Source organism: Eschrichtius robustus, chromosome 10 (genome assembly GCF_028021215.1).
Source record: "Eschrichtius robustus isolate mEscRob2 chromosome 10, mEscRob2.pri, whole genome shotgun sequence".
Classification (NCBI taxonomy): domain Eukaryota; kingdom Metazoa; phylum Chordata; class Mammalia; order Artiodactyla; family Eschrichtiidae; genus Eschrichtius; species Eschrichtius robustus.
In genome coordinates, this window is record NC_090833.1 from 11,849,233 (window position 1) to 11,875,861 (window position 26,629).

At 52.1% G+C, this 26,629-nt stretch overlaps 1 protein-coding gene across 6 annotated transcripts in view; it reads left to right on the forward strand.

Annotated features, from left to right (window-relative positions):
• The window catches only part of DENND1A (DENN domain containing 1A), a 535,812-nt gene that overhangs the window by 501,319 nt on the left and 7,864 nt on the right, over positions 1 to 26,629 (forward strand). For 4 of the 6 annotated variants that reach the window (XM_068552005.1, XM_068552010.1, XM_068552009.1 and 1 more), the window contains 2 exons: positions 6,694 to 6,750; positions 13,051 to 13,139. In XM_068552005.1, coding sequence (XP_068408106.1) covers positions 6,694 to 6,750; positions 13,051 to 13,139 — 146 coding nt within the window. The remainder of the gene's footprint in view (positions 1 to 6,693; positions 6,751 to 13,050; positions 13,140 to 26,629) is intronic. The other 2 variants (XM_068552006.1, XM_068552011.1) reach the window with 1 other exon arrangement.

Consider the following 26,629-nt stretch of genomic DNA (forward strand, 5'->3'; position numbering starts at 1 on the left):
CACCGCTCGGTGTGACCCTGGGCAAGTCTTTGCCTCCCCTCATCTGTGAAGTGGAATAATGACCCTCATTCCCGGGACAGCAAATGCGCTGGTTAGGTGTTAGAACACAGCGGGCCACCAGAGCTTCAGTTCTGCCCACCTCGCAGGCTGCCCCCGCTTCACTCTCTGCCCCAAGTCCACGCCTGGCAGTGAAGCATTTTCCACCCTGCAGCCCCGTGTAGGGCGCCCGCTCATCCATGCCACGCAGGTAATTAAGTTGATATTCCAACACGGCTTCCCCTCCTGACCTTTTGGAAACAATGTGTTTTGCTGCATCAACAAATTAACTGCAAATCAGATGCTGTCCTCATAAATGTGGGTTTCATATCCAATGAGCATACTCACCTGGCCCACATGGCTGACAGATATAAACGCCGAGGGTCAGGCAGAGACCATCAGAGGCCAAAAGAGTTCCTCTCCTCTCTGGGACTTCCATGTCAATCACACTTTGGAGCTTACCCTCTCATGTTCACATCTCCCAGCAGTCACATGCCAGCTGGCGAGTTGACAACATGGAGGTCTGGGCAGGCCCCCTTGGCCGGAAGGGAGTGTCTGTCCTTAGGAGCCCACCCATCCTCCTCCCATCCATCTTTGACACCAAGGCCTCTGATATGTCCCTCCCTGCCTAAATCCCTCCCACTGCGCTCAGTAGGAAATCCACACTTCTTAGGCTGACGTTCAAGGCCTTGTATTATGTGACCCCACTCACCCACCCACCCACCAGCCGTTCCTCCTGGCCTGCCGCATCCTCATATTCACCCTCATTTGGTTTTGTTGGATCACTGGGGTTCCCATCTCATGCACCTAAATTCTGTACCACTCCCATCGGGTAGAAGAGCCCCTCCTTGGTACCTCCACAGACCTCAGCACCCCTCTTCCCACCTGTATTATAACCCCACCATCAGAGTGGGAGCCCTTTGAGGGCAGGACTGGGTCTTATTCACTGGTGTGCCCCTTGCCTGTACAAAGTATACTGCATTGTTTGTTGAATGAATCAACACGTGAATCTCCTTTGGAAAGCACTGGAAAGAGATGCTCAAATAAGGAGGGAAGGGGAGGATGTCAGTCATTCTCTCACCAGCCTTTTCTCTAAGGCACAGGTCTCTTTTTTTTATTTATTTATTTATTTATTTATTTATTTATTTATGGCTGTGTTGGGTCTTTGTTTCTGTGCGAGGGCTTTCTCTAGTTGTGGCAAGCGGGGGCCACTCTTCATCGCGGTGCGCGGGCCTCTCACTATCGCGGCCTCTCTTGTTGCGGAGCACAGGCTCCAGACGCACAGGCTCAGTAATTGTGGCTCACGGGCCCAGTTGCTCCGCGGCATGTGGGATCTTCCCAGACCAGGGCTCGAACCCATGTCCCCTGCATTGGCAGACAGATTCTCAACCACTGCGCCACCAGGGAAGCCCGGCACACATCTCTTAACAACACTGTCCAACTTCGGAAGGGATAAGGGTTAGAAAAACCGAATCAGAAAGGATTCCAGATGACTTTGGAAGTTTTGGTTGACAAGGATAGCACAATGGACTAAGGATACCTGCTTGTTTTAGTTCCTGCTACTAGCTCTGTGACCTCATACTAGTCACTTAACCTCTCTGGGCCTCCTGTTTCTTGCCTCTATTGCAGGGAAATAACCCTCCTCTAACTTGCCTCACCAGGGAATGTGAGGCTCAAAGGAAAGAAGGGAAGTAGAAATGCTTTGAAAGGAAAACGCATCATGTAAATAGAAGAGATTAGTCAAATCCAGTCCCTTTCAACAGCGCCTTGCTCACAGCACACTGCCTTGAAAAACCAAGGTCCTCACATTCACAGGACTCTTCTGGGGAGACTGATGGGTTTAAGGGAAGGACGGAGGATTGGATGGTCTCGTTTCATCAGCAGATTGCCAGACCAGAGCCTCCCACAGCTGTAATGCACTCGTGTAGCACCCTCACACCAGTGCTTGTGACTCAGGAGTTATTTCCATTTTACAGAAGAGTTAACTGAGGCTTAGATTAAATAACTTGCCAAATGGCAGAGCCAGTATTGAACTCAACTAGAAAATGACAGAACCAAGACATGCACGTGAGTCTTTCCACCCAAAGTATGTTTCTTGGGGTTTTAGCCCAAATGCTCTTTGTACTCTAAGAAAGGTATTTTTCCGTGATGTGGGTCAAATTCCATTAGACCATACACTCCTTAAGGACAGACTGTGTCTTAGTCTCCTGAATCCCCAGGCCCTGGCCCCAGGTAGTTTTTCCATCACTATGCATGGGAGAGTGAATCTGCTTCCCGACTACACGTGACCTTCAGGAAGGCAGGTGCCAGCACCCCCATCCCTCCTGCCACAGCTCAGCTCAGGAAGTGCCAGACGAACTGTTGAACAGAACTCTTCTTAGCCAAAGATTGCCAAAGGCCCAGCCTTTTTGAACTCGCTTAAGAATCAGCAGTCAGTGTATCTAGGGTACTGAGGATCACATGTGACATGATTTCTCTGCAAAAGTGCCCAGACCTCTTGATTTCTCAGCTCCAAGGCTCTTCTGGTTTTGCCTCCTCTTCCTCCAGCAGTGGGAGGAGCCCTGGGTTGGCAGTCAGGTGGCCTGGGAGCAGGTCACTTTCCCCCCCTCCAGTCTGTCTCCTTGTCTGTGGAAGGATAAGCTTCTGGCACCAGAGCCGTGGGAAGAGACAGACAAGCGCGCACTGGCCCTGGCCCTCAGGGAGTGTGGTCGAGGGTGGGGACCCCGGCTCACGGAAATGACTTTCACTGTGTCTGGCTGGCTCTGCAGTCACGTCGGACCTCACCCTGTTACAGCCCCACATTCAGTTACTCCCTGATTCAGCTTGCCCAGCACTGGAGCCACGTTCTAGAAAACGGTATGTTGAGTTGATTCTCCCCTAGCTTCTCCCTTCACCCCCTCCTCCCGCCAAGTCACCACCACCCCACCTTATGGGCTGTTCTAACTGTCCCCAGAGTACTCAGCTCTCCCCAACCCGTGTCGCCCACTGTCATGCCACCCAGCATATTTGGGAAACTGCAACCACCATGACCCAACAGCCCTACTACTTCCTCCCCTCCAAGAAGCAGAAGCTTCTTAGCAGCGCATCCACTGTGTGCCTTGCCCTGAGGGAGCTGCTGTGATATACCCGGCATCCCTGCAGTGGGTCCTCACGGCCACACTCAGGACATTTGTACCACGTTACCATTTCTTGGTGTCTATAAATTCCCCTGGTTTACTAGCTTCTAGGTTAGGTGTGGTCAAGAGGCTGCTTTCCTCCCACCGTTTATAAATTCAGTTGCAAAAGAACTAGCACTTCCTGATGACAATCAAAGCAAAATAAATTAATCACAGAATCTAGAGAACTAACATGTGTTGAGTTTCTACATGTGCCAGGAAGCTTCAGCCAAAAATCTTTGCTGAGCACCTATTTAGCCAGTACCATACTAGATAAACAGAGAAATGAGATGAGTGAGCTGATAATTACAACCTTTGTGCTGTGAATACATGGGGAGCAGAGCACCTGACCCATGCTCCTCAGGGAAGGGCAGGGAGGGCCTCCTGGGGGAGGCAGTGCTTGAGCCAGACAGTGAAGGACAAATAAGAGGCACCAAGAGTGAGACAAAAGGAGATGCAAGGTGTTTCAAGAACACCTGAGGGACTCCCGTGGTGGCGCAGTGGTTAAGAATCCGCCTGCCAATGCAGGGGACACGGGTTCGAGCCCTGGTCCAGGAAGATCCCACATGTCTCGGAGCAACTAAGCCCGTGCGCCACAACTACTGAGCCTGCGCTCTAGAGCCCGCGAGCCACAACTACTGAGCCCACGCACCACAACTACTGAGGCCTGCACGCTCTAGGGCTCGTGTGCTGCAACTACTGAAGCCCTTGTGCCTAGAGCCCGTGCTCTGCAACAAGAGAAGCCACCACAGTGAGAAGCCCGCGCGCCGCAACGAAGAGTAGCCCCCGCTCGCCGCAACTAGAGAAAGCCCGCGCGCAGCAACGAAGACCCATTGCAGCCAAAAGTAAAAAAAAAATAAAAAATTTTAAAAAACACCTGAGCTTTCAGGGAGAGCAAGGGGCTGAGCGGGGCGGGGTTGGTGGGGGAGATGCACCAGAGATGAGATTGCAGAGGCTTATGGGTGGGGCCCAGAATCCGGAGGGCTTTGAGCACTTCAGTTAACATTTTCCAGGGGATATTAACAGGTGTTATAGGGGAAGTGAGTCTATATTCAAATAAATGTGGGAAACAGGACTTTTACCAAAAAAAAAAAAAAAAAAAAAAAAAAGGAGTTAATAGTGTTTTGCCTGTTCACGGTAGGGTGTTTTATTGCAAGGGTTGGCAGCCTTTGCTGTGCTAACCAGCCTTGTGAATCCCCAAATGGAGCAAGACACAGCACTTCCCAGACTTGTCTGGCTGGGGAACCCCCTTTTCTTCTTTCATACAATGCATCTCCCAGGATGGTTTCTCAGAAGACACCTTGGGAGATGCCGGCCTTCCACTGAGATGCTTTAGGCTAGCAAATGACATAATTGGGCGTGTATTTTTTTAAGTCCACTCTGGAATAAGCATGGAAGATAGATTGGGAAGGGGAGAGGCTGGAGGCAGGGAAACCTGATAATGGTGATAGTTGCTGGCGTCTACGGGCTAAAGATCTTGGCGAGCATCTTCTCACTGAAACTTCCTAACAGCCCCCTTGGGTAGGTAGTGCCATTACCTGCATTTACAAATGAGGAAAGTAAGACTTGATGGTTAAATCTTGGGCCACAGGATGAGTGGAGGGATGGGGTTCAGTCTGAGATTGGCTGACCCCAGAGGTGACCTCCTGAACGCTGCCACCCCCGCCAGCAGGGACAGAAATGCAGGTCAGAGGTGACTAGTGGTGAGGGCTCTGGGGCTAGAGAAGGAGGTCACCCAGAAGCAGAGTGGCCGAGGACAAGGGAAGCTGAGGGTGATGGGGGAAGTGGGGGTTGTGTGTGAGAGTCGGGGGGTTGGGACGAGGGCAGCAGCCTATGCACTTATGGGTGGCCATGCTCATCTCGTTGGGTGGCATCCTAACCCCAGATAGCCTCCAACTGAAGAAGGGTCACCGAGCACGGGTTGGCCTGCACTCCTAACAGCACAGGATCTGGGAAGCCAGACTTTATTTCCATCCATATATGCTCTCGATGTGCCATGAGGGACCCCAATTCTCCACCAAGTCTGTCGGCAAGTTTTCTCCATAGGCCACTCTGACAGGCCCTGTGCTGACACCAGGGATCCAGGGACGCCTGAAACATGGCCCCTCTCTCCGGGAGTCGGTTGTAGAGAATGAGTTCTGAGGCAAGTTTACTACCTGGAGGACCACTCCAACCAAGTGAAGCTCTGAAGTGCTGTCCACGAGAAACCTAACAGGAGCCACACATGCAAGTCACATATGGAATTCCAAATGTTTTAGTAACTGCATTAAAAAAGTAAAAAGAAACAGATGAGATTAATTTTAATAATATATTTAACTGAAATACCGAAAACATTTTCATTTCAACATATAATCAATATAAAAAAATATTGAGATATTTTACATTCTCTTTTCAAACTAAGTCTCTGAAATCCAGCGTGCATTTTACACTTACAGCGCATCTTATTTTGGACTCGCCACGTGTGGCCATTGGCTCCTGTAGTGGGCGGTGCAGGTCTGGACTTTGTGGCGTACTGATGGACCTCTGTGAACCACGAGGTTGATGGAGGAACCAACTGGAAGCCTCCCAGGGCTCACTGAGTGTCCGTGACCTTGATCTAGTGTGGACCTTTACTCTCCTTACTCTGTCTGCCCATCCGCCCCACTGTCCAGGGCATCCAGGTGGGCAGGCCATTGACAGAACAAAGCTTGACTTTCGAGATAAAGGGTTTGAGGAGCGAGCTAAGAGGTCTGTGCTCTATTGATTTTTATTCAAGTCCTGAGTTCAAAAATCAAGCATTTTGTGCAAATTTTATTTGTTCATCAGACATTTACTGAGCAGATATTTTTTCCCGAGGCACGGGGATGAATCCCTTAAGGAAATGAACATTTGAAGGAGAATGGGGGGTGAGGAGGGGAAGATACGTGGTGGTAGTGAGCGGTAAGTCAGAGCACTGAAGGCAGCATCTGACCTGGGTGAATTCTTGAAGGACAAGTAAAGGTTTGCCAGGCAGATCAGGATGAGGTTGGTCATTCCACCTGCTGGGCAGGCAGGAAGCAGGCATGAGAGCCTCAGGCCATTCGAGGGTCTGCTGGTGAGCACAGGTTGGGAGGGGTCTGGGTGGGGCACGGCAGAACCCAGGTCTTGGAGAATTTGGAATGCCAACCCAGGGCCTTGTTGAACTGTGGCCCCAGGGCAGGCGGGGACAGCAGAGGTCTCGAAGCTGGGGTGTGGCAGGGTCACATTGCATTTTAGAAGATCCCCCTTGGCCTGTGTGGAGAATGGCTGAGGAGATCCAGGTGGGGGCCCTGTTGGGAGATGATTACAGTGATCCAGGCTCGAAGTGGAGAGGAGGGCCTCAGACATGGGATGTGCAGGAGCCGGTGACCAGCCGAGGGAGCAGGAGGCGTCGAGGATGGCCCTTGGGCTCCCGCTTGGGTGGCTGAATGCTTGGAGCCGTGTGTGGAAATGCATCAAACCATCTTCGTGTGTACTGATTCCTTAAGTTTCCGCTTTAATGCAGCCACAGAGACTCCATCCCACTCGCCCGCCGCCTCCCAAGATACAGCGCTCGAGGCCCGTGAGTAGCCGGTGGTACTACCCTCCCGCCTAACACTGCCTGAGCCATCTCCCCGCCTGACTAAACCTCGGGGGTCTGAACTCAGCTGCCTTGCCAAAGAAAACCATGAAGTGGGTTATTCAGCTTCCCTCTGTGTGGCATGTCCCTGGACTTGCATTTTCTGGGCTTCTCTCTCCTTTTTCTGAATCAGTTTGGTGACTCGCAGGTCAGAGCTGTAGGCAGCAGGGTCGCCGTGTGGTGTGCTTGCCGTGTGTGCATCGTTTGAGCGCATCTCCTGGGTTGAGCCACGTTGCTAGCCAATGAGCTTTAAAGGCTGCAGCTGCCTCTTCCTCACAAAGGAAGCAGAAATCTGGCAGCAGGGGTCTGTTCCGCCAGATCTCGGTTTGCAGATGCATTTGATATCCCTTCCTGGGGGGTGGAGGCTACGCCCAGAGAATATTGAGCCAGCTCAGATGGAGACCGGGTTGCCTCATCTCCTGGGCCTCACGTGGGGCTCCACCTTCCCAAGCGAAGCTCCAAGGGCAGAAAAGCGGGATGAGATGTGATAAACCCACCAACACCTGGGATTGGGTGGGTGAGGGAAAGAGACCCATCCGTGTTTTCTCAAGAGAAATACCTTGGGAACATATGGGGTGTGGGTCCCATGTTTAGCATCGGTGAAGTCCTTTTTCTTGTGGGCTCAGACTTTGGTCATGCTGAGAGGCCTGATAACTTTAGCAGGTTCCCTTAAAGTGGGAAGGAAACTTGCCGGGACCATTGAGTGAGGGCTGTTTACCAAGAGAAGAGTCTCTCTGTTTCTTGTTCAAAGCGGCCACCACTCTTGCAGTCAAGCAAAAGCAGCCCTCAGAGTTCCCCACGAACCCGAGTCCCAGCCCCTCCCGCCCTCCCCACTGCGGTGTCCGCATCCATCTCGAAAGGTGTGGCGGCCCAGGGGTGCAGGTGACTAGGCTGAACTGCATCTGTTTCTCTTTTTTTTTAATTTAAGAGTTTATTTGAGCAAAAATTGATTCGAATCGGGCAGCACCAAACCGGAAGTGGTTAGGAGCGCTCTCGAACTGTGTCTGTTTTGAATCCTAGGCGCACGTACCCAGCATCGGTTGGGTGGCCGCTCTCTGCGCGGATATTGGAAAGTTCTGTGGCACTGTTTCCCTTCCCTTCCCTACCGCATGCGGGAGTTAGAGGGCTGGGGGTGGAGGCGGCCGTGACACTGCAGTTCCAACCACGTGTGACAGATCCATCCTGTACCCCGGTCAAACCGTGATCAGCACTGCTGTCGAGGGGCTGGAATGTTTCTGCTCACCGGAAGGAAGTCACAAACGGCAAAAAGAAACCACTTTGGGGAACAGGAAGCCAACTTCTGGGTCAAAGCTTGTGTGATTTAGTGAGAATTTCAGTACAGTCATTAGCAACATGGCTTTGGGGAGTAGACAGAGCCAGGCTTGAGACCAAAGTTGTGTGACTCTGGGCAGGTCCTGAAGCTCTCTGAGCCTCTCTCCTCTCTCTCTAATACACCCTCATTCATGGAGGATTTTGTGAGCATGATATAGATGACATTTGTAAAGCACCTAGCACAGTGCCTGGCACACAGTAGCAGTTCTTACTCTACTTAACAGGTTTCTAAATCTTACAGCTTCTAAAGAATGACCCAGTTTCTTAATAACCATCATTCACCTAGGATTTTCATAGTCGGCAAATCATTCTTGGCCACCTCAACCCAGCTGAGCCTCACAGTAACTCTATGAAGTAGGCATTGCCTCCACCTGTTTTAGAGATGAGAAAACCAAAGCCCAGTAACCTAACCCAAGTCCCTCAACTACACAAAGGGGTCACCAGACTCTAGAACCCATGGTCTTTTCAGCATACCAAGCTCCCCAGACCCTTCATCTCCATTTCCACAGAGTACAAAGGACTGGGGCAGAGCCTTCAGGTGAGAAAAAATTCATCAGCAGCCGGCTGGGCTTCCTGTGGAATCTCTATGGCAGTGTTAGATCCTGGCAGGCATGCAGAGGTGAGGAGAACTGATATTTACTGAGCACCGTTTGTGTGCCTAGACTGTGCTCCTTTGTCCTTACAACAGCCTGGAGGAGGCAGATGCTGTTTCCCCAAATGGCAGCTGAGACCACAGAGATGATAAGAGGCCACGCTGGCCTTTGAGCCCAGGCCTGCCTCTCTGCCCTGCCTCTCCCCACTCCTCACCAAGCAGCCTCTCCCAAGCCAAAGTCATCCAGAGGGTAGCTCTCAGAAGTCCTTGGAGAGACCTAGGATCCAAGACAGTGAGGGAATCTCTTAGAAAGTGTGATCCAGGGCAGGATTGCTCCCCTTGGAAGAACTCAGGTACTAGAGACAGCTACTGTGGGCTCCACGTTGTGTCACCAGTGTGGGGACTCGTACAGATTGGGGGGCGAGGGGGCTGGAATTCAGCCACGTCCGTTGGCGACTGAGGACTTGGGAAGGCAAATATTGCCCTGAGCAAAGCCTGAGCAGCAGCTGCCTCTGCCACCGCCCTGGTGCAGGAGGTGACCAGCCTGGCACACGGGGCTGCACCCGCCTTGGGTTATGAGACTTTGAAGAGGCAGGTACCTAGCAGAACTGATTCTCCTGGGCCTGGAAGTCAGAGAGGCCTGTCCTGGTTTGAATCACAGCTTGGACACTTCTTGACTGTGTGATGTTAGGCCAGATGCATACCTTCTCTGAGCCTTAGTTTCATGATCTGTAGAATGGCTTGCTACACCTACGTGGTGGGGTATGAGGTCATATATGTGTAGCACCTAGCACAGTCCCTGGCAAGAGGTGGGTACATGTACCCCAGTTCTGCCAACCCAAACACCTTCTGCCAAGCAGGGTCACTATGGGACTAATTTGGGAGCCGTAGAAGTTTTGTGCTTTCTTGGCCTTGCGTTCCCCAGTGCCCCAGGGTCTGTTCACTCCGAGTGCATTCATGCAAGCATTTCCAATGGGCACCACTGCACACTAGGGGTGAACCTGGGGCACATGGGCTATGGAAACCCTCAAGGGCCTCAAAGAAGATGGCCTGACAAGCTCCCATGTCAGGAGCCACTGGCCCATAGCCACACTTTGCCGGGTCACTTAGCTGCAGACGTTCTGGGCAGAAGTGTGGCCATCGGCCCAGGGTAGTGGGAGCATGAGGGCTAGCCATTCAGCCTTTCTGGAAGGAGCTTTGTAGCCTGGCACCTGTGGCTGGAGTTCAGATGTGACCAGAGGATTTAGATTTTTCTTTTTAAAAAGAAGAAAAAGGAAAAAAGCAGAAGAAAGCCTTGCCAGTGTCTGGTGGGCTCAGGGGAGTGGGCCGGGGCGTGCAGGGGAGAGGCAGGCTGTGGTCGGCTGCATGTGAAGCGCTTTATAAGCTCTGTATTTATTATTTCTTGCTCACCATTAAAATCAAATGTACTCGGTGCTTTTGTATTCAATACACATTTAACCCTGCCGACTTAGATTTCTCAGGTTTTAAATCCAGTGGGGAATTGGCTGGTTTCCCAACTTTCCCCTCAAGTCCCCCTTGAACAGAGCTCCAAATCCCTGTTTAGCATTTTCTCCCCCAGCGCTGCTGGGATCCTAGCACTGGTGGGGCCGGTCGTAGTTGTGTGTGCATGTGGTTTCTTCCCTCATCCCCAGCCCCCGCCCTTCCTAAGCACCCCGGAAAGACGGATGTGATCGCTGAAATATGACAGGCCAGTTGTCTGTATCGTCTTGTGATTCAGGCTTAATTAAACCATTTTGTCTGTGTGTGTCTGTGCCTGGTTACGGCTCTAGCTGTACGTCTGCGGCCGTGTGTGTGTGTGTGTGTGTGTGTGTGTGAGAGAGAGAGAGAGAGAGAGAGATTTGTGCATGTGCCTTCTCCTCCTGTGTGTGCCTCTGTGAGTGTGTATTTGTGAAACTGGGTATGTTGGTATCTCGAGGCCTGTGCGTGTCTCTGGGTGGTTGTCTGTCCATGAGTACAGTTTTGTGTCTGCTGTTTTGTGTCTGCTTTGTCCACACCAGTCAGATGTGTGTGTGACTCTGGGTGTGTCTGCAGCCACGCGGGTGACTGTTTCTGGGTCCGCCGTGCCTTTCTCCCTCCCCCGCTTTGCTGCCTCCCTCCCCCTCCCGCCCCCCCGCCCTTCCTGCTCTGTCTGGTTTATCATCCCTAATGAAGCAGTCTTCTCCATCGATCCTGCTGATTGCCAACCCATTCCTTTTGTTTGCTGGCGCTGAGCCATTCAACGGCACTCTGACAGCTCAGCTCGTCTAATTAGCTCTGTTGTTCTTTTTCCCCATGTTTCACCACGTTGCAAGTTCAGTTGAAGTTGCCACAAACTTAATCCCCCCATTTCAGCCACAAGTTCACATTCCTAACCTGCCTCTGTTGTACAAGGAGCAGCTGTGGGCGAGGACAGGCGAATGGGCCTTAATGTCTGACCTTCCCAAAGCCCCAGCCCGGGACCTCCGGGGCAGGGCAGCGCTGCCCTGACTGCACCCCGCCTTTGTGGTGCAAAGTCAGGTGCAAACCAGGTGATCCTGTGTACCAGCTGCAAGAGGAGTCCGGCTCTAGGCCGGGAAACCAGTTCAGGGTTCGCACGAGTGGGGGACGGATCCACTCGTTTATTCAGCAGCCAGTGACTAGATGTCTGCTTTGTGGCAGGCACTGTTCTAATAACAGTGATCATAATAGCAACATTATTATGCACTTCTTAGGTTCCGAGCAGCAGCATCCATTTCTAAAAATCTCGCTGAGGAGCCACTGTAAACCAGGCAGTGAGCACGGTGCTAGGCAAGGGTAGGACCATCATAGATCCATCTTCTAATTTGGAGACACCCACACCCCGTCTTCTTTTTGTTACTGATAAGGTCACAGAGAAACAAGGTGAGCGTTTATTGAGCCCCCACTGTGTGCCAGGCCCCGCACCGGCACTTTCCCCGCATCATCTCATTGGATCTTCACAGTAATCCCAGAGCAGACAGCAAGTTTGGTGGAACGCACTTGGCTCTTACCACGTCTCTGATTTGCCAAACCAGGCTGAGATCAGGCCGTTCCACAGGAGAAACTCTGGTTAGGTCAGACGTGTGGGGACGTGAGGGCTTGATGAGACTCCTAAAGACTTGCCTCTTATACAGCCAACTTCTGTAACCTGTGTTCCGAAGCCATTGTGTTGTGTCGCCCACCAGTGCTGGGTTGGGGGCTGGTGGGAGGGTGGGTTCAGGGAAGAGGGCGGCAGGGATTGGAGCGTGTACGTGCTCTTCTTCCCTGTCTTGCCTGCTAAGCTCAGCGTCCGTGGCGTTTCCTGCCGTGGTCCCTCATCTGCAGAGAGAAAGCGGCCCCTGCACTGGGCTGCTCATTCATTCTTACTGGCAACAAAATTCACAGATAGGCTTTCTTCGCTTTCTCCAGTCCTTCTCTGGTGTTGTTCAGATGATGGTGCCAGATTTAAAGCCAGGTAATGTTGATTGGACCAAATGAGTATCCTTCTAAGGACGCCTAGAAATTCTTAGCCTAACTCTCATCACGGGCTCTGGTGGGAGAAGGGGGTGTCTTTTTATATGATCCCTCATCTGGGCTTTCAGAGGCCTCAGGTCAGAAAAAAACTGCCTTGCCGCTGCAGCCTGGTTGTGGACAAGGCAGCTGTGTACTTCACTGTCAATACGCCCATCTCCAGCCCTTGAGCTAGGCCCGCGTGGTGAGTGCAGCGCCCACACAGGCTGTGTGACTTCCAGGCCGAGCCCTGCTCAGGAGGACTGCACAGGGATGCCCAGGGGAGCAGAAAGACGACTTTTCTTGGCGCTCTAAAGCTGTTAGTATTTGCTTCTCCCCACTCCCACTTAGAGAGGAAAATAGGCCTCCTGTAATTCAGTTGTAAAAAGAACAAAATAGGCATATGTACCCCCAAAACAAGGTCTGAGTGAAACCTTTTTGTTCTACCAAACTGGTTTCCGGGTTCCAGGAGAAGGCAAGAGGGACTCATCATTAATGAGAGCCTCTTTGTTCCGGGTCCTGCCCAGACAGTGTCTCACTGAACCCTCGCGGCAGCCCTGAGAGGAGGCAGGTGGTACCACCCCCGACCTGCAGACGAGGACACCCAGCCCTTCAGAAGAGCCTTTCCCCTTTGAGTAGGCCACAGAATTCCAGTTCACGGGTCGGCTGCAAATTCAACGGCCGTGTCTCCACGATAAGCAGAGCCTTTGAACCTATGCTGTGAAAATTCCTCAGCGTTTGTTTTAGGGCCACTTATCTGCATCTTGAGAATGTTCCTGTACGGCTTTTCCAACTGAGCCCTTCTTGGGGATTTCCCCCTGTGCCCATTCCAGGTGCGCCCTCTCCGGCCGCACGTCAGTAAGAGACCGAAGAGCAACATGGCAGTGGAAGGCCGGAGGACGTCCGTCTCGAGCCCCGAACAGTGAGTAGTACCCTGCTCTCCCCTCCCCTGTGTCTGCAGGAGCCCAGCGGGGCCAGCGCTTTGTGGAGACCATGTGGCAGCCCCGGCCTTTGAAAGGCCTCCCTGGAGCCCCGAGCGGGTGTTTCACAAAGAGGTCAGTCGGGGAACACGGCTTGATCTTCAGTGTCAGTTCTGCTGGCAGTTGTCACAGCAGCAGGAGGCCCCAGAGGCCAGGGAGCTGGGCACCCGGGCTGAGTTTTGAGTGGTGACGCCCAAGGGGTACTCAGACAAGCTCGGAAAAGGATTCTAGGCCTTTTCTTATGCTGAAGATAGCTGGTCAGAAAAAGAGAGTTAGGAACCTGGTCGAGGAGGCAACCTATTTAACGAGGGCCACCACCTTCCTAGGCCTGGGCTGCTCCAGGTCTCCAGAGCTCAGATTTACACACAGGACTGTCCTCATCCACTGCCCCTCCCCCACCAGTACCTTTGCTCACCTGTGCCTTAGCATTTATTTTATTATGACTTTGCTTTCCTACCTCCCCTTGGGCCCAGAGCTCCACGGGACAGGCGCTGGGTTTTATGCCCAGTACCAAGCATAGCACCCGGCTTAGAGTCCCTTGCTGGGTAGACATTGGGTAGATGAGGGGAATGACGAGGCAGGCGGACAAGCAGTGGCCAGAGGCTGAGCTGTCTGAATGCGGGAGGCTTAAAGCTGCTCACGGCCCCGACTTCAGAGCCATCTGGAGAAGGTAGCACTGCTTCCATCAGAGGAGTGCAGTGCTTCCCTCCGTCCCCAAGGCACACGGCCGGTGGTTTCTGCCCAGACAGCTCAGCAGCTACACACTGGCTTCCAGTGATGACCTGAAAAAGTGCATGAAACCATCTTGGTCTGGGGTTGTTGGGGGAACCAAAAAAAAATTGCCCCTGGGACCCTGAGGTCCCTTGGGTGAAGAGGGGAATGCTCCTCGTGTCGGCCTTATTTTCAGAAGAGTTCTCAGGGAAGGAAGTTAAGGGAGACGGGAGACGGCACGTCCTAGCCAGAAAAGGAGCCCAAAGGAAGAAATAATTCCCAGATGTCGGGCTGTGGCCTCGCTCGGGCTGCAGTCCACTTCAGCTCTTCCAGGGTTCTCTGGTTTATAGGATGGTATCACTTGAGACTCTCATGTTACAGAACCAGCCCACCTAGACAGCCCTCAAACCTGTGTGTGTCTGTGTGTCTTGGGAGATGCTTGGTGATGCAGAATTTGGAAGTAGGACTCCAGAAGTTGGGTGTAGGTTTAACTTTTGCTGTGCACAATAGGACGGTGGGAATCTTGAGGACTATTTCCCTGCCATGGATTATGATTGCCCCCTTGTGGAGAAAATGCTGCATGTCTTCAGAGTGCCTCAGACCCCAAAGATTTCTCCTTAGGGGAATGAAATTAGTCACTTTTCTTTAGAGCCATCTCTTTAAAACTGGACTAAATATTTTAGACACTGTACTGGGATACAGGGTCATGGTCCTGTAGATATTGAAATGCAAATCCAGAATATCCTTGCTTTGCACCAAAAACACCCTGGACCAACAACACTTCCCGTTCTACAGAAAAGCATTACCCATTTTGTGGCCGGGTTCCCGATTAGAGCTCGGACTTCATCACCACGTTTATTTACACTGTTGCCTTTCCAGCCCAGTGATAGGGGATTGCTTTGTCAGTACATGCAAAGAGCCAGTGTCTGGTAACCCCATCATTCTGGAGATTACCAGAACTATGTCAGTACCACTTTTTGTGGGGTTTTTTGTTTATGGGGGGGTTTTTTATGCAGTACGCCTTGTTTTAGATTTCTTTTTGGGAAACATTTGGGGTTGAAATGAACCAGTGGGAGCAGGGGTGGCTAGTTTAGTGGGTTGGCAAACTGGCAGTGATAGAAAACAAATGACAGGTTCTCTGTGATCGTACGTAACGGTGACCCGGGTCCGCCAGGAGATAGGGAGGTATGTTTTAGAACATCATTCCGAGAGTTTCTGTTCACATTTTTTTAATGTGATGGGGGGGACATGGGAGGCCGGCAGAGCTGTTCTCCCATAATGCCAGTGACATTTCTGGTGCAACGCGGGTGTTTTCCTGCGTCTCTTCCCATGCTGCCTTCTCCCCCCCCCCCACCCCCCGTTGTGCTCCTCCACTTCCAAATGCCATGTCACAACAGCACTTGGATGTGTTTTTCTCAACTGTCATCAGCTGCAGCTGGCAAGACCAACTTCTTGAAACACAGGAAGCATCCAGCGGAAAATATTTTAATAAAACCGACTCCTCGTAAAATATTGTTTTGGGGAGGAAGGAACCAGCCCCACCGATCTGTCAGCATTGTGTCGGGAGACACAAGAAGACAAGCTGGCGGGCAGGAGCCACATCCTAATGGGCCTTTGTTGCTGGTGGTTCAGTGTTGGGCACACGGACTCGGTGCCTGGCCCTTTAATCTGGCCTGGATTTTCTTGAATCACAGATCTCTGTCTCCACTGGGAATATCAAAGCGCATCGGAAACTTAGAGGATTTGGGCGGCAGAAAGAGACACAGGATCTTTGAAGTTGAGGGAAGGATTCAGTCCTCCCGACTTCTTGCCCCAACTCTCACTTCCAAAGAAGCACATTAAGTAATTAACTTTGTGGACAGCAAAATGGAGCTGATTAAGAATCAGACAGTCTCCACGGCCTCCTGCAGCAGCTCAGCATCTGGAGTTCGTCGAGGCCCAGTAGCGTCGCCAGCAGCTCTAAGGCCACTCCATCCGCTTAGGTCCGTTTTTTGCTTTCTAGCTCACGTCCATTCTTGCATCCATTCATTCAGCAAATATCTTCAAAAACCTCCTAGGTGTGAGCTTCTTAGGACTTTTAAAGGAGGCCCCAAAGGGAATCCCAGTGCTGACTTCTTTTGACTTGCATTTTCCCAAAAAGAAATTTTTCCCATATCAAATTTTCTTCCCCAGTGGAAGGTAGGTGTCCTAGCCCCTCAAAACCATGTGATAGCAATTGGAAGAACAATTTACAAAGACTTCTGGGAAAAACATTCCCTCTGTTTTTCTGTTAACATTAGCTAATTAATACTCAGTGACTACTCCTCAAGAAGTATTAGCTACTTACATTATTATTCAGAACAGGGCTGATGGTATGCCCCGAGGATCCCCTAGGGTAAGAGTTGGGGTTAGGAGGAACCAGACAGCTCGGGCTGTGGGTCAGAAGCCAGTTGGCAGTGAGTACAGTGGAGCACCTCATGTGTTCTAAGTCCTCTTAGGCGTCCCTTCCACAGAACAGGAACGCTGGCTCTGAAAATGTATTGACCAGTGTTCCAGGGTCATCCAGTTAGAAAGCGGCATGGCCAGGACTCCAAATGCTGCTCAGTTTCATTCTCTCCATTGCACTCTGCTGTCCATGGGGGTCCGTTGTTCTCCTGGCTTTGCCCAGAGAGACAGCTCTGTGTCCTGAGATGACTTGCCCCGCACACCACCTTCCTCTCTGGGGAAGGTTCCCTGGGGTTGGGAACCAGAGCTGTTCAGTCCTCTTCCTGCCAAGGAGTCAGTGTTCCCTGGTGCCTGAGTGTTCCTATCTGGGGAAGGAAAGAGAAGTAACATTTACTGAACATCGCTTAAGATTGTGAAGGGTAGGTGGTAGCTTTACCATTTAACAGATGGGGAAACTGAGGCTCAGAGAGAGACTTTCCATAACTTGCCCAAGGTCTCAGGACTGGAAAGTGGAGAGGGCCTGGCCCTTTCTTCTTCAGCATCCAGGCTTTTTGTTAAGAGCATAATTATGACTGTGAGCTACTCTGAGTGGTGAGGACGATGGTGGCTGCAGCGGGCACAGTGAGGTCCCAGCTCCCCACCTGTTAAAGGTGGGCTTTGGTTATTTCAGCGGGAGCATGCATGGCTGCCAGGCCCCAGCTTATCTTCCCTTCGGCTTGTTAGATATAGGGCAATTTCCCATCGAATGTGAGACTTTGAAAGAGCTGACAGCAAGCCCTAAAAGGCAGTGCTGTGCTAAGTACTGCCCGCCCCTCCGGACCACACACAGCGAGCAGACAGAGGCCAAAGGCGGGGGGGTGACCTACTGGTCCCCAGGTGCCTCTCTCTTTCACTCTTTTTCACTCTTTCACTGCCATGAGAGTTGGGAGGGAGATAGTCACAAGCAGCCTCCACCTTCTTTAATCTTCGCAGTAACCCAGAAGGGTAGGGCTGTCTTCCAAGTCCTAATGGTGACGGGGCTCGTGCTCAGTGTGGACCTGAGGCGTGCCCAGTCCCAGCCAGCTACAGAGCCCGAGCTCTTTCAACGTGCACCTTGTCCACTAAAGGTGGCACACAGAACACCCTCCAGTCGCCCGTGTCTTGACTGGCTGCAGGCTGGTTATTTGGAGTTCCATTGTACTAAGTGAGAATGGTCCAGATTCAGCCACCAGGGGCCCATAAGCCACTGCCCTGTCACCTCCCCGGCCAGATCCATGCAAAAACCTGCTCTCTTCCAGTAATTTTGTTTGTTTGTAAAAATAACCCAATAGCCTTATAGGCAGGCTGGAAGTTAGGGAGAAGAGACAAGTTCGTTCTGAATCCCACCACTTCAGCTCAACTATGTACTAGCGTTTCTGCAGATTCCTGTCCAGTCTTTTTTCTAGATATATTTTGCAGAGCTGCCAGCTTCCTTGCAATACCCCATAGTACAGACTTGCCTCATGTCCTTGTAAGCCCCATTGGTGGTGACCACGGAAGATCTCACTGTGTGTATGTGTGTGGTCTGCCTGACCACGCTCCTCTTATGGGATTTGTAGATTGTTCCAGGTTTTCACAAATGTGAAAAATGCCAAAGTGAATGTCCTTGTTCTCCAAGTTTTTTCTAGTTTTATATCATTACAAGAAAAACTGCCATTAACTGAGCACTTTGCGTATGTTGTTTCATTAAATCCTCAAGAACTCTGGGGGCAGGGGTAGGTGTCATTAGCTCTATTTTACAGAAGTAGCTGCCACTCTGAGAGGTGGTCACTGCCCTTGGTCACACAACTAGTTAGTGGCAGAGCTGAGCTTCGGACGTCTCTAACGCCAAAGCCCAACCCTTAGCCAGTCTTACAGGCAGATTTCTGCTCCGTGTTACTAAATAACTTTCTGAAAGAATTGTACCACTTCACACTCCCATCAGAACTGTGGACTCCCTGGGAATCTGGATCTGGGAGACCAGAGGAACGTGTGGCTGGCGTTAGAAATCCTTCTGGCCAAGGAGAACTTCCACAGGTTGCGCTGCCTGGGCAGGCTGTGTGTGCACCAAACGGCCAGCCCAGACTTCTCAGGAATTGGAGAATCTGCTCGTCTGAATTGCACTGCGTGACCCCAGCACCCAAAGCCCCAGAAGATTAAAATAAGATCAGAAGAAGCTGCCAGAAGCGTTTAGTGGGAGCTCTGCCCAGAGACCAGGTCTCAGAACACTTTGCAATTGTATCTCTTCATGCTGATTGCACACATGCGCTGGCAGGAGATGACATGCTGTTCCACCCCCACTTCCCCCAGCCCCAGCCTCCTCGAGACCTGGGCTCAGCACAGCCCCCTGGCTGAGGGTCACAGCCGGACCCCTCTCCCTCCTGCACAGACCCAGAGCTGCCCGAGGGTGGGGGCCTGGTGCACAGGCCTGGCTGGGCGTCTGCAGACCCGGGCAGCATCCTGGCCCACCAGCTGCCAGTCTGAGACCGTGGGCAAGTCTCTTTGCCTTCCTTTTTTTTTTTTAACGCCATGCCCGTTAATATCTCAACACAATTTGGGAAACTGCCCACAGGAGCCACACTAGCATCCTCAGCAGCAGTGACTGCTGCGGCCTCACCAATCTCACACTCCCCCCAACACCTCCCCCACGAGCTGCACGCTCCCTCCTCCCAAGGTCACCGTGCCTGGGGCTTCTGGTGTAGCCGTGACCTGCCACGTTGTACGTCACCCGCACGCACCCACACACGCTTGCACACCCCGGTAGCCTATGAGCAGGGCAGGGTTGTGTGACCTTCAGCTTTGACTCTTCAACTCCCCGACCAGAGCCTGGCCCAGCTCTGCTCAGGGATATTTGCAGAATGAGTGAACAAAGGAATCACTGAGGGCAGCTTACAGCCCAGCGTCCTGGAGATGGGGGAGGGTATCAGTTAACAACCGCAAGTATGTAAAGAGCACCTACTATGAGCCAAGTGTGATCAGGATGTGAATCTGAAGCTACCAGCACCTGCCCAGCCTGGCGCTCTAAGAGCCAGAAACTGATCAGCCCCGGGAGCAAACCTCCAAGATGCCAGCTGGGCCCTGAGCCCCAGGGGGAGGGGCAGCTGTCTGGGCACTACCCCCCGGCAAGCCGCCAGGACACCAAGCAGAAGGGCGCAGACCCAGTTAGCAAGGTGAGAGGCTCCTGACCTGACTCGGGCCCCCTCCCCTCTCCAACAGTGGGTTTTGGGCCCCGGAGACAAAGCCAAGCCAGAGGCCAAGCATGGAGCCTGAGCTCAGACTGGAAAAGCAGGAGCTGCCACAGAGCCTCCGGGGATATGCAACGGCCCAGGAAAACACAGGACCCCCTCGTCTCCACCACTTCTGCCTGCTGCTTGGAAGGAGGGACTCTCCCAGGAGCTGTCACAGTAGGGCGAGTTAGTTCCAGCTGAAAAGCCAAGCCTTTAGGGAGCCCTCAGAAGAGGTGCCCCATCCTCAAGGTGTCACTGAGCTCAGTCTCCTCCGAAAGGCTTCGCCACCCCAACAAGCACCCTCCCCATTCCAGATTTCACGTCACTATTTCCCAAGTGCCTGTTTCAGGCCCGGTACTTCGATATATGTCATCTTGGTGAACCTCCCCTGCTCCCCAAAAGTCTTCATAGTGAAGGCACTGTTAGCCCTTCAGCCACGGGGGAACCAAGGCTCTGACAGGTGCCGTGACCTGCCCTGGGTCCAGCACATATACCAGGGTCTGCTGGGTCCCACGTCCATGTCCACTGCTTTCTCACCAGCCGCCCCCCACCAGCTGCTGCCACGGTCCCTAGAAAAGACTTGGGCTCTCAGCAAGCAGAGACTGTCCTCAGGGCGAGGGGCAGTTGTTCCTCACAATCTACACAATTGCTCTTCCAGGTAGGGAAAGTGCCCCCAACATGTCCCCTTCCCCGTCTTCCCTCCAGCAAAGAGCATGAAGGGTGGGAAAGTGAAGCCAGACCTCTGCGCCTATGTGAGTGTCCACCCAGCTCCTGGGAAAGGCTTCTCAGCCTGCTGGGCGTGGGTGTGGACAGGGGAAGTCGACACTAGTGATCTCTGTGGAAGGAAGGAAGGAAGATAGACAGACAGACAGACAGAGACAGGTTGATAAATAAGTGGATGGATGAACGAAGGTTGCAAAGGCAAAGGGCACCACCAATCCAAGAGACGGAGATCAGGGCAGCTGAGCCCCCCATCACCCCCTGACCTCGCACATGGCCTTCAGCCCTCACGCTGGGGGGCGGCCCTCCTCCCGCTGGTCCCTGCCAACCCTGCCTGCCTCTTCTCTTGAAACCCCACCCCAGCCTCAAGCCCCTGTGCCCCCTCCTCCACAGAGACACCTCCAGGCCATTGTGCGGCCTCTACTGGACTCAGATTAAAAGCCTCATGTCACCTCCCAAATGGAGGCTTGTCCAGCAGCCCCTGAGCCTGGCACGCCCACCACTGCACTCTGGCAGAGCAAGTCCCTAAAGGGTGGGTAGGACCTGGCCTCACACTCACCCGTCCCCTCTGGACCAGTCCGTGTGACAGGAAGACGCCTTCTCATTGGTGATCACGACTCATTACAGCAGTGAGTCTCTCATTACTGTTCTTAAGTAGATATTCACATATTGCTGAGTACAAAGATCCCATGTCCAACAGGTTCCCATATCTGTCATCAGTCCTTCCTCCCTGGGAACAGTCCCAGCCTGGCCCCAGGCCACACAGGGAATAGCTCCAGTGCAAGTTCCGGAGCGTCCCCCGTGGGTCCTGCACCAAGCTTGTTTCCCCCAGAGACCCCTCTGACTTGCTTCAGAGGCTTTTTCTCTGTTTTTAACCCATGCACGTGCTAAGGTGTGCTCTAGAGTGTTGGCCCTGTGTAATGGTGCTGGAGGTGAGACGTGCCGGCATCTCTAGGCGGCGGGTGCTCTCAGATCATTCTGATGTGCTGTGACTTGCCCAGCTGGGGACCGGTGACTTTGACCGGGAAGGTCTTTGAAAGCAGGGACCACCCTATTTGTCCTTTAACACCTAGGGGAGACTCTGCTCAGGGTGAAGAGGCCCAGAATTTATTTGTTGGCAGGTGAGTGTGACATCTGGGTAGTAACTGAACATGCACTGGGCACTGAGCGAAGCCCTTTACGAATATTTTCATTCAACTTTTGTGGTAAGACTAACAGGAGGGCTATAGAATCCCCATTTTGCAGCTAAGAAACTGAGGTTCAGGGAGGTACAATGACTTTCCTGAGGTCATCTGGCTGGCACGTGGGGATTGGTGGAAGGCTGGACAGACGGGCCTCGTCCAGGGGCCTGTCGCTGCCTGTCAGCCCCACAGGAGCCTTGTAATCAGGGATGCCAGAGCGGCCAAGACATTTAAAAGTAAAGATCCTTTGTGCAGGAGTGAAATGATCCTTTAAAAAATGATCACCAGCTCCCCTCGTTACCTCTGGAGACCAAGTCCTTGCTGACTTTTTCCCCTTCTTTATCTCAAGTACATTTAAATGTCAATTAAATTTGAAATATCTACATTTGTCAGCATTTCATTTTGGGCCAGCGTGACGTGCTGCTGATTTGTCCACGCGATGTGACACATGAAAAAAACTCTCGAGATGCAGATCTTCCTCATTAAAAAATAAGCCTGTACGATCCCGGCACGGCAGAGAGCCACAGAGCACGTCCCGCTTCCTGACGCCGTGTCTCTGACATGGTATTTAAAAAGGAACAGCCGCGCCTGTCACCACTGTCACACGCGCGCGCTAGCCAGCGACACGTTAAACCAAACATTAGAAAGGGTTCGGGGAGTCATCTGCATGGGAACTCCGTGCCGAGATGAGGTGGGCAGAGGCGGGAGCAGCCGTGGGAGGTGATGGGGTCTGAACGTGATGGACAGCGGGCCTTTCTTTCTCGCCGAGACTCCGGCAGTCCTTGCTGGGTAGCCAAGTTCGCCACGACCTGCCTTTTCACAGACAGCTCTTTGTGTATAATAAAATCCAGGCAAGTGGTGGGTGGCAGACTGCAGGGTAGTAGCTGAATTGGGTTAATGAGGGAAGAGGTACGTGCTTTTTTTTTCATATTCTGCCTTAAGCTAATAAAAAATTTAAACCTGGACATATTCGACGGTTCGTCCTTTATCTCTGACAAATATCTGACTGTATGTTTCATGGGAGAACATGAGCAGCTGAATTTAAATAAGTTTATTTTGAAATCTCACCTTTTATCAAAAGCAGAAAGGGAAACACCCTACCCCTTATTTCACCGTTTCAGGTCCACAGAACTGAAGAGGCAGGATCACAGAGTGGTTCAGAGTTAGGCATATCTGGATTCCATGCTCTACCCTTAACCTCTGTGTGACACTGGGCAAGTGACCTCCCCTCTCTGAGCCTTGGCTGCTTTATCTGCCACATGAGGATGTGATGAGTAATTAATCAGAAACCGTACGGACAGCATTTAGCCCAACACTTGTAAATACTGCTAGTGTCATCATCCTTATCCATGTGGCCCAAAGCCTGGACCTGAAGAAACTCTGATCAGACCACATGGCAGAGTTCTCATCTGGGTGTTCCATCACTCTTGAGAGACAGATGGTGTGTCCAGGAGACACCCTGGACCTCTCGTTGAAGTCAAGACTGCCCGACCGGCCTGGCCAGAAGAGCTGGCTGGAGAGGAAAATGGTGAGCTGTAAAGTGAGGCTCCCTGTCTCCCCCCACCTCACCCCCACGTACCCTCTGTGATCTCGCATGTGGGAGGCACTGGATTTTGACAGTGATGGGAGGTGCAGCAGCCTGAGCTGATGAAGCCAAGGTCCAGTCCAGCACAAAGGCTCTTTGCTCCTGTGTGAATCCAGACATTCCTGGCATTCAGCTAACGTGCCAAGCTGTGCTCTCTGCTTACTTGTCAAAGCCAGAGGAGGGGGCTGTGCTTGGATGGGTGTTGGAAAGGCATTCAAGATGGATTTGAGGGCCACCCAGAGCCTCATTCAGTTTGACCCAAGCAGAGGTGTGGGTCCCCCTCATACACATCCACCAGCCCAGGGGACAGGAAAGAGAGGGCCCTGGACTGGAATCCCTGCTCATCACTTCCTAGCTGGGTGGCTTGCTCATGCCTCTCCTCTTCACCATGAAGTGCTCAGCTGGGACTGGGTCTGCTCACTACAAGCACTCGGGTGGTGCCTCTCGGTTGGGTGCGTGGATGAACGGACGGACAGATGGATGGATGGACTAATGAGAGTCTCATCCTCCGTAAAATCTGTACAGCGACGCCTTCCTGCTTCCTGCTGGGGGGAGTGGTAGAAATAACCTATGTAAAGCCCGTGGCACAGTGCCTACTTGTGGATATTATTTTAAGCATTTTTCTGAGACTCCCACCTGCCCCAATATACCTAACATGCTCACCCCCAAACGTGGTCCCATTCTACAGGTCTATATTCTTTTTCATATTCTTTTCCATTATGGTTTATTACAAGATATTAAATATAGTTCCCTGTGCTATACAGTAGGACCTTGTTGTTTATCTGTTTTATATATAGTAGTTTGTATCTGCTGATCCCAAACTCCTGATTTATCCCCTCCCATTCCCCTTTGGTAGCTGTAAGTTTTTCTATGTCTGTGAGTCTGTTTCTGTTTTGTAAATAAGTTCATTTGTATCATATTTTAGGTTCCACATATAAGTGATATCATGTGATATTTGTCTTTCTCTGTCTGATTTACTTCACTTAGTACGATAATCTCTAGGTCCATCCATGCTGCTGCAAATGGCATTATTTCATTCCTCCTTATGGCTGAGTAATATTCCATTGTATATATGTATCACATCTTCTTTATGCATTCATTTATCGTTGGACATTTAGGTTGCTTCCATGTCTTGGCCTATTGTGAATAGTGCTGCTATGATCATTGGGGTGCATGTGTCCTTTCACATTAGCGTTTTCTCTGGATATATGCCCAGGAGTGGGATTGCAGGATCACACGACAACTCTAGTTTTTTAAGGAACCTCCATAACATTCTCCATAATGGCTGCACCAATTTACATTCCCACCAACAGTGTAGGAGTGTTCCCTTTGCTCCACACCAGAGAGGGGACCCTCTTATACTGCAGCCATGAGCTGAGAAAAGGGGCATGTGCCTGGCGGGGATCCAGAAGAGGGGTGAAGCGGGTGTGTGCAGGCCCTTGTCTCTCCAGTACGCTGGCTTCCGCTCATTCCCTCAGCAAACTTTCCTCTGCACTAACGCTGTGCCATGGCTGGGGAGAGAAAGAAGAACGTGCCAGGGCCCCTGCCCTTGAGGACCTCCACTCAGAAATAGAAATGCAAGAGGTTCAACTGTATTAACGAAGCGCTAAACCACACAGCCCAAGGAGAAGCCAGCTCTATCTAGGGAGAAAACTCTGCTGGGAGCTCCAGGAAAGCTTTGTAGGAGTGCGGTTTGAGCTGAGTCTTGCAGGCCAAGGGCAATCAGTGCACCAGGCAAAGGTAAGGGCAGGTGGCAGGAGGTGGCAGGGAAGGAGCGCAGAGGTGGGCAGGGCCAGGCGCAAAGCACCGTGTCTGCCCTGCTTGGAGCTTGGACTTGGCGGCCCTCACCCCGCCCACCCAGTGTGTTCCACAAGCTCCCCAGAATGCAGCCTGAGGCAGGGTGCCTGCCCCCCTGCTCGGGAGAACAGTCCAGTGCTAGCGAGTGAGAGCGGGTCCCCCGAACTTTTAAACAGACAAGTAAGTCATTCCAGACACACCTAAACATTAGTATTGCTGACATTTTACCCACCGCATGAAATCGCAGTTCAGAGCAGCAGGTTTGCAGGTGTGAAGCGGGAGAGTGATGAGGTCAGGGCTGTGATTCAGAACAGGATTCCAGTGGCCATGTGGAAAGTGGCCCTTCTGCTGGGCCTTGTTTTGTGTCCCGGTGGACGAGGCAGGAGCTGGGCAGCCTAGCCCCTGTGCTGGCCAGGGCACATTTCTGCAGGTCAGGTCTTCCCCCCTCTCTGCTGAGTTCAGAGGAGAATGAGCCTCCTGGGCCATGCGGCCACCAGTCCAGGACAGGCTGAGATGCGTCTTGTCCCTGACACCCAGCAAGGCAGCCTGGGAGAGGAGGGGAGCGCTGTGACCTCCCTGTGCAAGCCTGGGCAAGTGGCTTCCCCTCTCTGAGCCTCAACCTCCCCTTCAGTAAGAGGACAAAAGTCTTTGCCTGGCTATCTTCCAGGGACGGTGCGAGGAAATGAAGGGTTCAGTTGTGACAGTGCTGGGGAACTCACAGCCCTGGGCGCCAGCTTTGGTTCCACTTTTAAAAGGGCAGCATATATTTGGGTAACAACTGGCTTATGACTGGTGATGGTGGATCATAGCAGCAGCCAGTCACAATCCGCTCTCCCAGTCCCCCCAGGGATAGCTGCTGTCCCTCACTTACCCTCCAGCCCTGGTTCCCATGCACTTTTTTGGACATGTTTCCTCTTCCTGAAATGAAACCGGAAAGGAATTGCATCATATAAGGCAAAGAAAGGAGACTGCTCTGGCTGGGGGTGGAGGGGAGAGGAGATAGCCCCCCATCAGGTACCCCTGTGTCTCCTACCCCACCCACCTCCCCAAAGTTCACCATTGCCCCTGGGATCCTCGGTGCGCGTCCAGCCCGCTGTGCAGGGCAGAGGCGTGGGCTGCCCGCTCCCCAGCCGCGTGCCAGAGCAGCAGCCGTGGGGCCGGGATTCGAACCAAGGGCTGCGGGGTCCAGCTGCCCTCTCCCGAGCACACGCCTCTCGCGGGCCCTGGTCAGTGTATAATTCATAAAAGCCAGCGTGGAGTTTCTCTGGGCTGTGTATGTGTTTGTGTTTATAGAGGTAGAGCTCACAGGTGGCTGACAAGGGAGATGTATTTTTTATAACAATGAATATTTAATTTCCACATCACAGATGAAAAAGACTCTCTGAAGAGGCATCTGAGGGAGACTCCAGAGAGCGGCCGCTAATCAGAAAAGGGCCTTCTCGCGAGTGCTCTTCTACATGGCTCACTTTCTTCTTTAGCTTTTTTATTTTTCACTTTTTCCTGATTATTGAAGTAGATACGCACATTGGAGAAAACGTAGAAGACACAAAAATAAAATTTGGCAGAGGGGAAAAAATCATCCATAATCCACTAGCTTTTTAAAATTATTTATTTATTTATTTTGGGGGGCTGATTTGGATCTTCGTTGCTGCGCGTGGACTTTCCCTAGTTGCGGCGAGTGGGGGCTACTCTTCATTGTGGTGCGTGGGCTTCTCACTGCAGTGGCTTCTCCAATGCAGGGGACATGGGTCCCCTAGCTTTTGTTGACATTTAGACACATACCTTTCCAG